The 14728-nt window shown below is 38.3% G+C and overlaps 1 protein-coding gene and 1 long non-coding RNA gene across 2 annotated transcripts in view; one reads left to right on the forward strand and one right to left on the reverse strand.

The window, feature by feature from the left end:
- LOC139476052 (uncharacterized) overlaps nt 1-14728 on the forward strand; it is a 203111-nt gene that overhangs the window by 112652 nt on the left and 75731 nt on the right. The window lies entirely within an intron of this gene.
- The window catches only part of LOC139476100 (receptor-type tyrosine-protein phosphatase H-like), a 45117-nt gene that overhangs the window by 12482 nt on the left and 17907 nt on the right, over nt 1-14728 (reverse strand). The window contains exons 6-21 of the mRNA XM_071259351.1: nt 12823-12942; nt 12093-12262; nt 11680-11851; nt 11152-11310; nt 10754-10870; nt 10356-10516; nt 10100-10183; nt 9702-9771; nt 8361-8519; nt 8195-8245; nt 7873-7939; nt 7578-7648; nt 7275-7365; nt 5567-5635; nt 1394-1475; nt 15-105 (exon numbers count right to left, since the gene is read on the reverse strand). Coding sequence (XP_071115452.1) covers nt 15-105; nt 1394-1475; nt 5567-5635; nt 7275-7365; nt 7578-7648; nt 7873-7939; nt 8195-8245; nt 8361-8519; nt 9702-9771; nt 10100-10183; nt 10356-10516; nt 10754-10870; nt 11152-11310; nt 11680-11851; nt 12093-12262; nt 12823-12942 — 1734 coding nt within the window. The remainder of the gene's footprint in view (nt 1-14; nt 106-1393; nt 1476-5566; nt 5636-7274; nt 7366-7577; nt 7649-7872; nt 7940-8194; nt 8246-8360; nt 8520-9701; nt 9772-10099; nt 10184-10355; nt 10517-10753; nt 10871-11151; nt 11311-11679; nt 11852-12092; nt 12263-12822; nt 12943-14728) is intronic.

Raw genomic sequence — 14728 nt, forward strand, 5'->3', positions numbered from 1 at the left:
ACACCTTCACTTACATGGTAGTACATTCACCCATCGGTTCTTCTGTTTGTTCTCGTCCATCTGGGAGGCATAGTTCGTGTGCTTAGGGCTGATGCGGATGATGTTCTACAAACAATAATTAGACAAGTAAGAAAACGTACAACTTTATAAATAACAACTTCTGGTTCATTGCATGTAACGACGTTCCGATGAAGTTTCTTACACCCTTATCAAACTTCATAACGGTGCAAGAATCTCGAAATGTCGCTATCTGCAATAAGGCAGACTTTGTTATCCATAAAGTTGTACGTTCCCTTTCTTACTCACCAACTTCTAGAATGCTAATCAAACAGTTAATGATGAGACAGGTATCCGAAAATATGTGACGCGCTAAGACATGCTCTTTTTGAAAGTACATTACATATTAAATCTACTTTATATTTAATTCCAAGATAATTCCTGTTGATTCAGTAGCTATAATCATAGCTATGGCTTTTGATGGTAGTTAAATATGTTATGGCGATATTTATGGCCTCATTTTGACATGATATTGGACACTGACAACATTCATTCTAACCACATGTCATACAGTGACTGTCGCCTACATGGACCTTATCTTATCGGTATCCATCTATACATGTTGAATAAGGAACTAACAACACACCAAAGTTTAGAAGATATATATCTCCACTCTTGAATCATCTCTCGACATCCGACTCCCACAATAAATACCATACTCGCAGTAATTAGCGCCTGGTGTGCTTAGTAAGTTGACAAAGGGGGTGTTTATTTGATACTGGGTGCCGTTGTACAAGACAACCTTTACTAAGATTGAACTTAGTTACTGAGATTAATCTTAAGGTAACCTTCACAAAAAGTTACGCACGGTGCACAAAACTACCTTCAGACGACCTTAACGTCGACAGGATATTTAGCGGTAACCTTAACTAAGGTTGAACTCTTTTGTGTGGGATATACCCCTTCTACGCTTCTTTGTATTTCTGTAACAAATATTTGATATACACAAGAAAAAACAGACTGACATGTGAGCGTTCGAGCTTAAAATGGGGCGCTCATAAGGATTACCTACAGATTGGTGTAGGAGTTGGTCAGGGGACGATTATTGGATCCTTTGCGGTATCTGTGTTTATAGATCAGTGGCCACATTAAAATAGCTCTCGAGTTGGTTGGTTGCGTCAGTTTGGATATGATAATTTTGGTTTCACCTGAAAACTGTGACACTGAGGCATGTTTCATTTTTTCGGAATCAAATGTGCTTCAGTCTTGACAATGTAATAAGCTTATGTAAAGTTATATGCCTCTTAAGAATATCAAAGGGTGATCAGTAAGACCATCACAGACACTGTTGTTTTTTAGGAGAGTGACATGTAAGACCATCCTACAGGCTACTGACCTCGTAGTCCACGGTGAACTGCAAGTTGCTGTCAGCATGCATCTGTGTAACTCGGCCCTCCATCTCCGACAGCAAGATGGGCCTGGCAATAGTATAGTATAATTCATAGAAAATATATCCTATATTTACATCCTGGTTACTATAACTCGATCCTCCATCTCCGACAGCCAGATGGGCCTGGCAATAGTTTAGCATAATTCATAGAAAATATATCCCATATTTACATCCTGGTTACTGTAACTCTGCCCTCCATCTCCGACAGCCAGATGTGCCTGGCAATAGTATAGTATAATTCATAGAATATATATCCTATATTTAAATCCTGGTTACTGTAACTCGATCCTCCATCTCCGACAGCCAGAAGGGCCTGGCAATAGTTTAGTATAATTCATAGAAACTATATCCTATATTTACATCCTGGTTACTGTAACTCGATCCTCCATCTCCGACAGCCAGATGGGCCTGGCAATAGTTTAGTATAATTCATAGAAAATATATCCTATATTTACATCCTGGTTACTATAACTTGATCCTCCATCTCCGACAGCCAGATGGGCCTGGCAATAATTTAGTATAATTCATAGAAAATATATCCTATATTTACATCCTGGTTACTATAACTTGATCCTCCATCTCCGACAGCCAGATGGGCCTGGCAATAGTATAATATAATTCATAGAAAATATATCCTATATTTTCGCCCTGTTTACTGTAACTCTGCCCTCCATCTCCAACAGCCAGATGGGCCTGGGAATAGTTTAATATAATTCATAGAAAATATATCCTATATTTAAATCCTGGTTACTGTAACTCGATCCTCCATCTCCGACAGCCAGATGGGCCTGGCAATAGTTCAGTATAATTCATAGAAAATATATCCTATATTTACATCCTGGTTACTGTAACTCGGTCCTCCATCTCCGACAGCCAGATGGGCCTGGCAATAATTTAGTATAATTCATAGAAAATATATCCTATATTTACATCCTGGTTACTATAACTTGATCCTCCATCTCCGACAGCCAGATGGGCCTGGCAATAGTATAATATAATTCATAGAAAATATATCCTATATTTTCGCCCTGTTTACTGTAACTCTGCCCTCCATCTCCGACAGCCAGATGGGCCTGGGAATAGTTTAATATAATTCATAGAAAATATATCCTATATTTAAATCCTGGTTACTATAACTCGATCCTCCATCTCCGACAGCCAGATGGGCCTGGCAATAGTTCAGTATAATTCATAGAAAATATATCCTATATTTACATCCTGGTTACTGTAACTCGGTCCTCCATCTCCGACAGCCAGATGGGCCTGGCAATAGTTTAGTATAATTCATAGAAAATATATCCTATATTTACATCCTGGTTACTGTAACTCGATCCTCCATCTCCGACAGCCAGAAGGGCCTGGCAATAGTATAGTATAATTCATAGAAAATATATTTTTTATTTACATCCTGGTTACTATAACTCGATCCTCCATCTCCGACATCCAGATGGGCCTGGCAATAGTTTAGTATAATTCATAGAAAATATATCCTATATTTACATCCTGGTCACTGTAACTCTGCCCTCCATCTCCGACAGCCAGATGGGCCTGGCAATAGTTTAGTATAATTCATAGAAAATATATCCTATATTTAAATCCTGGTTACTATAACTCTGCCCTACATCTCCGACAGCCAGATGGGCCTGGCAATAGTTTAGTATAATTCATAGAAAATATATCCTATATTTACATCCTGGTTACTATAACTCTGCCCTCCATTTCCGACAGCAAGATGGGCCTGGCAATAGTTTAGTATAATTCATAGAAAATATATCCTATGTTTACATCCTGGTTACTATAACTCGATCTTCCATCTCCGACAGCCAGATGGGCCTGGCGATAGTTTAGTATAATTCATAGAAAATATATCCTATATTTACATCCTTGTTACTGTAACTCGATCCTACATCTCCGACAGCAAGTTGGGCCTGGCAATAGTTTAGTATAATTCATAGAAAATATATCCTATATTTACATCCTGGTTACTATAACTCGATCCCCCATCTCCGACAGCCAGATGGGCCTGGCGATAGTTTAGTATAATTCATAGAAAATATATTCTTTATTTACATCCTGGTTACTGTAACTCGGTCTTCCATCTCCGACAGCAAGTTGGGCCTGGCAATAGTATAGTATAATTCATAGAAAATATATTCTTTATTTACATCCTGGTTACTGTAACTTGATCCTCCATCCTGGCATCCTGGGCCTGGCAATAGTTTTATATAATTCATAGAAATTATATCCTATATTTACATCCTGGTTACTGTAACTCTGCCCTCCATCTCCGACAGCCAGATGGGCCTGGCAATAGTTTAGTATAATTCATAGAAAATATATCCTATATTTATATCCTGGTTACTGTAACTCTGCCCTCCATCTCCGACAGCCAGATGGGCCTGGCAATAGTTTAGTATGATTCATAGAAAATATATCCTATATTTATATCCTGGTTACTGTAACTCTGCCCTCCATCTCCGACAGCCAGAAGGGCCTGGCAATAGTTTAGTATAATTCATAGAAAATATATCCTATATTTACATCCTGGTTACTATAACTCGATCCTCCATCTCCGACAGCCAGATGGGCCTGGCAATAGTTTAGTTTAATTCATAGAAAATATATCCTATTTTTATATCCTGGTTTCTATAACTCATTCCTTAATCTCCGACAGCAAGATGGGCCTGGCAATAGTATAGTATAATTCATAGAAAATATATTCTTTATTTACATCCTGGTTACTGTAACTCTATCCTCCATCTCCGACAGCCAGATGGGCCTGGCAATAGTTTAGTATAATTCATAGAAAATATATCCTATATTTACATCCTTGTTACTGTAACTCGATCCTACATCTCCGACAGCAAGTTGGGCCTGGCAATAGTATAGTATAATTCATAGAAAATATATTCTTTATTTACATCCTGGTTACTGTGACTCGATCCTCCATCCTGGCATCCTGGGCCTGGCAATAGTATAGTATAATTCATAGAAAATATATCCTATATTTAAATCCTGGTTACTGTAACTCTGCCCTCCATCTCCGACAGCCAGATGGGCCTGGCAATAGTTTAGTATAATTCATAGAAAATATATCCTATTTTCATATCCTGGTTACTGTACCTCTATCCTCCATTTCTGACAGCCAGATGGGCCTGGCAATAGTTTAGTATAATTCATAGAAAATATATCCTATACTTACATCCTGGTTACTATAACTCGATCCTCCATCTCCGACAGCCAGATGGGCCTAGCAATAGTTTATCATAATTCATAGAAAATATATCCTATTTTTATATCCTGGTATCTTTAACTTGTTCCTCAATCTCCGACAGCCAGATGGGCCTGGCAATAGTATAGTATAATTCATAAAAAATATATCCCATATTTACATCCTGGTTACTGTACCTCTATCCTCCATCCTGGCATCCTGGGCCTGGCAATGGTATTGAAGTATTCATAGAACATTCTCCGAACTCGCGTACACTGTAAAGATCGATACTGGACTTGCTTGGACAATTTACCTATGATCAGATATATACCTGAATTCATTTGAAGTTCATCTAGACACACTCAATTCATTTGAATTTCATCTAGACACCTGAATTTGTTTGAAGTTCATCTAGACACCTGAATTCAATTGAAGTTCATCTAGACACCTGAATTCGTTTGAAGTTCATCTAGACACCTGAATTCAATTGAAGTTCATCTAGACACCTGAATTCATTTGAAGTTCATCTAGACACCTGAATTTATTTGAAGTAAATCCCCTGAGTTCACACCTACATTAACTTTATGAATATTCATTCATTCATAATAACAAATTTCATTCTTTAATAACTGATAAGTCTGATCAGACACAGGCACAGACACCCGGAGCCTTCTAATTACAACACACGTATCAAGACAACAGAGGTTATACCCGAATCCGATACACAGACAAGAGATATACACGCGCATCATTGACAGGGTCATATCATGTTTTACCCTAATCCTAGGATCTAAAATGTTTTCCTTGACACCAGGAAGCAAGTAATATATTATTCGTTTTACACTGGATAAGGATCCGGAACTGAGAAAACACTGACACGCTGCATAATGAAATATGCATCCACTGACCTTTCTCGTGGTATTCGGGACAGGTCCGGCTTTCTCAGAGAAATGCGAACAGGGACCATTTCAACTTTCCTGAAATTGAAGGATTGTACACTTGACTTATCTTGACTGATTATAAATATGAAGATTGAAATATTCCGATGCTGGTTATAAAGTTAACAAACCTTTCTTGGCCATTAGGAAACATTTCATGGGCTCCCCGTGCTTTTTCCTGTCTTTGCATGTGTTTGTGACGAGTGCCAGGTGAGCAGGATTCGATAACCTTGTCGCGAACACCTGGTATCATCACTAATGATTCAAAAACGCATGCCATTACGTATATATTTTCATGATTATCGAAATGATGTTTGTCGGGTTTTTTTAATGAGTGGTGGTTGGGTGCACTATTGATTCAAGCGCTCGCTCGTCACGCGAAGGCCCGAGCTCGATTCCTCGCCTGGGTACAACGTTGGAATTCCCTTTGTCGCACCCCACGGCGTGATGTTGCTGGAATATTTCTTAAAGCGGCGGCAAGGTGCTATTTTTGTTCGTAAATATACTACGTCAGCGCCAGAAGCTGCTCATTCTCAATTATCTGCCGAAACATTCCATTGGGCGTTAAAGGCAAAACACAGGTGGACATTACATGAATGGACGACGGAATATATAGGTGATGACACCAGGTGTTCTCGAAATGGATAAGTATTTCTTGCTCCGCCGGGAGCACCCTTCACGGAATTTGCATAAAATAGCAACAACAAAAAAGAAACAATGTGGGTAACGTAATGGTGAACACATGTTTCCTGCCAGTGCTGCTGTGTAATAGTACATTTGTACACTGACGCCAAGCTCTTCCATGTCCTATGAGAGATATCATGGCCAACGCACCTGTTTTTAATGTTTGAGCATGTGGTGTCTGTAATTTTCGAAACTGTGCTTTCTGAACAGGAAGTATCCAATGCTTATTTTACAAGACATCATGAACATTACAGAATATATAAGGGGGCACGGGTAGCCCAGTCGTCTAAGCCGCCGCGATTCGCTGTGCCGAATTGCGTCCCTTGGGCTCGCCAGAAACCTATGATTGGGGGTTCGAATCCCAGTTCGCCCCGATTATGTTTCTAGGTTTGTCAGCACCATACCTGTGCTTGTGGGTTTCACCGAAGTGGTAAACGTCTGAGACCTGCATCACTTCGGGCTTTCCTCCCACATTAAGCTGACACGCCGTGATATAACTGGAATACTGTTAAAAACGGCGTTAAACCCAACTCACTCACTCACTCACTCACTCACTCAGAAAATATAACGCTGCCATTATCGAATTGATGAGAATAGCTACAACCACATTATAATGATACAGCTTAAACGGTTCCTTGGAAAGAATAACTTGTATTTAGGGTTAATGTTCAAAAAGGGTGTTCGAAACAATATTAAAACAAAAAAACATATTCTAAACTACCGGATACAAGAAAGTATACACAAATGTTTGATTGTGGCTAAAATGAAACAAACAAGAAATGGTTATTCGATGGCGATGTATTTGACGAAGGTAGCACAGGCGAAAATACATGCACCATATCAACGAGTACCTCCCAGCATGTGTTGTCAGCCTGGTAACGTCTTGTTAACAGTTGAAATGTATTGATCAAATCCGGTTTTTAAGTGTATACTTCGTTTGCCCGGCAGTGTAATAGAAGACAACAAGGCTCAAGAACGAGACGATGCAACATACTTTGAACGCCAAAGCAGGGCAGCAGCGATGATGGTGGCAGCAACAATAATGGATGTCACCAACATTCCGGCTACGATGGCGTTGGTATTGTCTGTCATAACACAATAAGAACATGCACATGTACCAATATACGAAGTAAACTATTGGACGCATACTTTACAATCTTCTTTTTTCTTCTCTTTAACATCAAAACTCCACATAGTTTTTCATGAGTACACTGTTTATTTCAGTAATAGTATTTGTGGTTCTTTATATTCATTTGAAATAGCGCAGTATCCACAGTCTAATCCGTCTACCGTTTACCTTTGAAAGTTCGGAAATGAAATACTGGACTCTGGCGACAGCCTGTCTTCGTGCACGCAACAGCACGGTAGCTGTAAACAAACGGCACCAATGTATGTAAATAGGTCGTCTATAACTTTCTTCAGCAAATATTAACGTGGTGTTAGTATGTAGAAGTAGTCATTGCTTTTCATTTGCAGGAATTTCATTTAAAATCATTTATCACTGAAATTAGATCCTAATGGAGTTAATTATCGTGGTGTTTCATTGCAGAGTTCAGAGTATTATGCTTTCTTTTCACAAATGATTCACGTACTAGTAATCTGTGTCTGGTTCCAGCCCTCTCATACAATAGCCAGCCGTACAGTCTTTGATGAACCCGCCTGAAACAAGGTTTAGGTGAGTGAAAACTGGCACCAAGGAAACTTGGTAATATTTTAGATAATAACACAGTCATTGTATTCAACAACATTCCATGTAATTTGTTACAAAGTAATATCATTTATAGGTGGCATAACTATTAAGCTATTAAGTATTTGGGGGATTATGTTGGATTATAGGGACATCGGGAACGTTTAAATGTCAACCGCAAAGAAAAATTTGTCTGAAATATGACACAGTGGAGAGAAAATGTTTACCTTTACAACACTCGATTTTCGTTTTTGTCCTCAAATCCCCAGATTGAAGACCTGAAATGTTCGATTGAGTCATACCATTAATTTATTGGTTATCTTCCTTCATAGCAACGTCTTAAAACACAAAAAGTTAACACAAGAATACCGTTGTTGTACATGTATTACGTACCTGGTACTTCCAACGTTTTCTTTCTGGTTGATATGTACAAGCGACCTTTTGTTATGGCACCATTCTTACTGTTATTTAAAAAATCAATGGGTTTTATTTTGATGGAATTTTCAGTGACCTCAAAGGATGGTTGCAGGTCATGTGGCCATTCTGGAGGATCTGCAATAACAAAGAATACAAGAGCATCAAAGCGTTGCACATTCAGTGTATCATTACATGTGTTACATGTTACATGTGTTATAAGAGAGGCAGAGGACTTGCTCAAAAGTTGTTTGATCAGGGTTTACAGCATTCACGAGCCCGGTAACGCTTAAGTTTCTAAACGTTTATTCAAGACTTGGTTCGCCTTTGCTGTTGTTAGTGACGGGAACCACCAGTGGGACAAGATAAGCTCTTCTTTTCGCGAACACTTTGTGGCACCTGTTGATAGTCATTCATAAACACAGGCATATTATATGGTCAGAATCATACAATGATTTATATTATTATGGAAATGTTATTTCTCGCTTATGCTAATGATTATGAAAAGGGTTTTACATCAAGGTATGGTGTAGGTATAATTATGTAATTCTGCCGTGACATTTTACCACCCTGCAGCTTCATTGATCTACTTATGGTATTGATTTTACGTTAGATTTTACTCATGATCGCATAACCGCCAACGTAAATGTTCAGAAGTACTCCTTTCGAAAACCCCACCCTGTACTAAAGTTACTTCATAAGCATAGCTCAGTTTTGTGTTGCGGCATGTCTTTCACGTCATAATTCTTGAGTGTCCAGTCTGTAGAACATTTTATGACCTCATAATAGTAATGTGTACTTTTTCGCTAGGGAAGACAGTTTGAATAATGCTTTCAGGATATCCACTAGAGATGAAAAATCAAAACACAGTAGGTTTATCTTCTGAATAAACAACGTCAACGTCAGAGAATAACTAGTCTCAACTGTCCGCCGAACATTGTTTGTGAAAAGACCAAATCGTCGTAAAAGTCAGCGATGTCACCAGGTGTTCGCAAAAAAACGTAATCATGTACTGCCCTACCGATAGCGACCGCCACTCACACAATTTGCATGAACACATTAACAATTAACACCTGATTTTATCATGAGTTACTGTCAATGATAATACCTAGTTGTGGCATTTGTAAATGTACTAATACTGACATGTCGTCAGTTATCAGGTTCTGTACATTTTGTGGTACATCAAGTACAGTACATGTGAACAAGACAAAGCAGTAGTTGATGCCATGACAACTACCCACACACTCAGCCAGGTCCCACACATGTAGGGTAACCACGAGGGATGACCATAATCTGGAGAACGACAAATGAACAACATACCTCCAATAGGTGCACGACACGACGATGTTGCGGACACATTGTAGAGAGTACCATTGTGACGTACTTGAATCTGCATATGACACAAGTGTATGTGAACAGGCGTTTGTATTATCCTACAGTGCAAAGTGTTATTTAAAAGATTGTATCAAAGGTATTCATTCACAGCAAACATATACTAACGATTTAATGTGTGTTTTCCTTTTAGCTTGAAAAGCAACGAAAAGGGGAAGTAATCAGTTCATATTAAACTTCTCATCATGGCAGTGTCATGTTTTCATTGATGTATTGATGTTAAATCTTTCGTAAAGACAAACGAAATAGACAACTTATGTTTTAAACATCAGCTGTGAAATATGTTCATCGATGTGTACGACTAGGTGCTCTGATAAGGTCCTCACCTTGAAAGTATTCATCGAACCTGGAGTTACAACAATCGGGACAGTGTAGCCCGATCCCGTGCCATTAGATGTGATAGTGCGCTTCTGAAATAGGGTTTTGAAGTAAAGACACAAGCAGGAAGTAATTGAGAGTACATATTGGATATAATTACTCAATTTCAAAAGTAATTGTTTTCATTTAGTTGCTCATTTCAAAGTAGAGTGATATCTACAAGGCATCCCGCTCTGTAAATAAATCAACAATGAATGCACTCACTTCCCCGTTAGTGACAAGTATATAGCCGGTTATCGGTGTACCAATCTGTGGCTCTGACCATTCTATTGTCATTTGCCCGTAGTTTCTAACGTTGTTGGATTGATGCCCAGATTTTCGGCATTCACCCTCTGCTGTGACGATCTTGAATTCAAGGAAATGAACTGAAATCAGATATTGTTATTAATAAAAGACTTTACGATCATGATCAGTGACAACATGAACAATGATTAAGAATAGCAGTTTGGAAAACTGTATCTTTACGAGAAGTATTTTACATGTTAAACATTTGCAAATAATTCGGAGACTGGGTATTTTGACTAAAGAAACTAACGTGAAATACACATTCTAAAATTACTTGACATATAATAGGAACATATATTTCAATGTTAACACATTACTTTCCATGCTTGTCAGATTGCTCTGCTTTCCTTTGCCAGCTGTGGTAAATGTTGTTACCCCAATAGTGTACTTCAAGAAATAATTGACATCTTCTTTCGTGTAACATATTGATGTCCCTGCAACATATATGTGGATGACATATACACCTTGCACAAGTGGTTCATTGAAAGCAATTATATGAAAGCACACTCACATAATTGCACTGATGTTTAAAACTAATGAAATTAGAGAGCTACTTTACAAGTTCAGTTTTCTTTACCGACGTCCAAGAAAACGTATTTGTCTCAAGATTTGTATCACTAAGGATTAATTCAGTTTTTGTAAAATCTCAAGGGATTGTATGTTAGTTTACACATGTAATATTATACCATAGTAGTGTGAAAATAAAATGGCATACCGCTGATATTGGATGCATTTGCAACGATCCAGTTGACTTCATCAAATATTTCTACCCTGTATGTGACAGGCCCTGGGTATGGGACGGGAGGTTTCCACGTTGCACACACGAGACATCCCTTATATGCACATGTAGTCAAGCCTTCTACAGCGTTGGGAACTTAAAACAGAATTGAGAAATTATACAAATAAAATTAATCTATATACTAAACCCTGAAGCTGTTACGATCGCCTACTGTTAAATACAATGTGTATGAACGTGTTGATGATATTTAGCTCACAGATGCCTCAAATAATTTGGTTATGTCAATTGTGTAAAGTTAATATCATAAATGAATTTTAGAATTGAAATTACAGGAATAATCGCAAACATACCAAATAACTTTGATTAATGAATGAAAAACATGAGTACTCGTGCGCTACAAAATAAGCGGAACTGTTGTCGATTACATTTAGACCAGCAACTAATAATATCGAATATTGTGATAACATTTTCTTTATAACTTAGTATTGCTGGCACGTCGTATACCTGCTGAAGTAGTTTGCGCTGTTATATTTGCTGGGCGACTTCTTTCAAGACTCCCATTGTTGCACTTTTCCATTACCACCTTGATTTCATATGTGGTGGAGGGCATCAACCCTGTCACATTGTATTCTATGTGCGTGCCATTAGATGGCTCGAGGTCTTTAACTTGTCGACACTGTGAACAAGACATATTAAGATATTTTCCTATTTCACACTGCCCACTGAAGTAATGGTTGATTAAATATTGCATAAACTGTGATTCGCTTACAATACTAATTGTTAGAATATTTAATATTAAGACATACCTGCGCCAGTGTCTAATAATGCAATACCAAATGGCAGTGTTTATATCAAACATTTCACTGGCCTCCTGTATTTATCGGACATGTAACAACATTTTCAGTCAAAGCTCTTACCTCACTACAAACTTCCTGTGATGAATTTCTTTGGAGGACAACGCACTTTGGAGAATCTGTAGAGTTGTAATCAATCCTGAACGTGCTGTAATCCAGGGGTCCATCAAATTTTACAAGAACTGATGACGATGTCTGATTCGAAACGACTAGATTCTCCACTCGTCTTTTCTCTGTACAATATATATTGTTCTTCAATAGTAATACATTTCTAGTGGAGTTTTTCATTAATATAAAACGTCGAAGCGAGAGAATAAAGGGCAAAATATCTGTGACAATTATTATGAATGAACCACTGAAAATCAATGATAACACCTGGTGTTTGCGAACAGGGTACGCATGTCCTGCCCAACCGGTAGTACCCCAAGTTAACGCAATTTTCATTTAAAAGAGTAAATATATTTTTAGCCAGACACCGTCACAGCAGTACACCTGCCATGCGACGGAGGTCTGTAAACAAAGGAGACAAAATCAAGTGACCTATAGACCATTTACTGATTTCGTTGAAACTAATTTATTTTGAATGACGTCCGCTGTATACAAGTGCAGTGATTCAGCTGCTTAAAAGCAAAGCAAAACGTTTAAGAAATATGTGCGCTTTGCAAAACAATGGGTGCAGTTTTAATGTCTCGGCCTAAACATTTCTTTTGTAACTGAATCAGCATAGATAAATGATAAATATAAATTATCAATATATATTTAGTCTTCCAACTAACGAAATCATTAGTATTACCTTTTATCGTACAGGAAGATCCATTTGCCATGAACCCGTGTTTACACCGACATGTGCTGGATTTACATTCGGCGTTCTCCACACACGTGCTGTTACTGCAGTCTTCACCTGGGGAAACTCCTGAAAGACACAGCATGCACTCGTATTATAATTAGTTGGATTGAAGTTCATAGGCACGTGAATAGTTAATCAGAATTAGTATCTCATCAAGTTTCCCTGTATACTGAACTTAAAGAATGACGTCATGGGTTATAACAGAGCAATGTATATAAAAATGACGTTATGAAAATTACTAATAAGATTTAAACTGTAATGACCATGACATTATGCACACAAGTTATCATTATCACACATATATTTTACAAAAACATATGTGTACATCTTCTTAAGATTGAAGAGTGTTTTCCTACGAAGGAAAAGTGGTCGTCAAAAGCAAATTCACGTAACGAGTTGGGACACATCAAAGTCATTATGAGAAATTACGGTATAAAAATACAAACGTTATTTCAAATTAGTTTCACAAAGTTAGTCGAACATAAAGCACATAAAAATATATGGATTTAACATTATCCAGCTGCTACACCAACACAACTGTCATGAGTTATCATCATATCCATAAGGAACATATTTGGAAGATCTCTTAGAACTTCTACGACCACTACTGTAACACCTCAAAATACAACTACGACAACAACTGTAACACTTCAAAGTAGCTTTACGACCACTACTTTAACACCTCAAAATACCACTACGACCACTACTGTAACACCTCAAAGTACTACTACGACCACTACTGTAACACCTCAAAGTACTACTACGACCACTACTGTAACACCTCAAAGTACTACTACGACCACTACTGTAACACCTCAAAGTAGCTTTACGACCACTACTTTAACACCTCAAAATACCACTACGACCACTACTGTAACACCTCAAAGTACTACTACGACCACTACTGTAACACCTCAAAGTACTACTACGGCCACTACTGTAACACCTCAAAGTACTACTACGACCACTACTGTAACACCTCAAAGTAGCTTTACGACCACTACTTTAACACCTCAAAATACCACTACGACCACTACTGTAACACCTCAAAGTACTACTACGACCACTACTGTAACACCTCAAAGTACTACTACGACCACTACTGTAACACCTCAAAGTACTACTACGACCACTACTGTAACACCTCAAAGTAGCTTTACGACCACTACTTTAACACCTCAAAATACCACTACGACCACTACTGTAACACCTCAAAGTACTACTACGACCACTACTGTAACACCTCAAAGTACTACTACGACCACTACTGTGACACCTCAAAGTAGCTTTACGACCACTACTTTAACACCTCAAAATACCACTACGACCACTACTTTAACACCTCAAAATACAACTACGACCACTACTGTAACACCTCAAAGTACCACTACGACCACTACTATTACACCTCAAAGTACTACTACGGCCATCACTGTAACACCTCAAACTACCACTACGACAATCATTGTAATAAATCAAAGTACCACTATGACCACTACTGTAACACCTCAAAGTACCACTATGACCACTACTGTAACACCTCAAAGTAGCACTACGACCACTACTGTAACACCACAAAGCACCACTACGAGGAAGACTGTATCATCTCAAAGTAGCAATACGACCACTACTGTAATGCCTCAAAGTATCACTACGACCACTGCTGTAACACATCAAAATAGCACTACGACCACTGCTGTAACACCTCAAAGTACCACTACGACCACTGCTGTAACACCTCAAAGTACCACTACCACCACTGCTGTAACACCTCAAAGTACCACTTCGAGAAAGACTGTAACAACTAAAAATACCACTACGACCATCACTGTAACACCTCAAAGTACCACTA

The sequence above is a fragment of the Haliotis cracherodii genome, unplaced genomic scaffold (genome assembly GCF_022045235.1).
Source record: "Haliotis cracherodii isolate W230 unplaced genomic scaffold, xgHalCrac1.p SCAF_3, whole genome shotgun sequence".
Lineage (NCBI taxonomy): Eukaryota > Metazoa > Mollusca > Gastropoda > Lepetellida > Haliotidae > Haliotis > Haliotis cracherodii.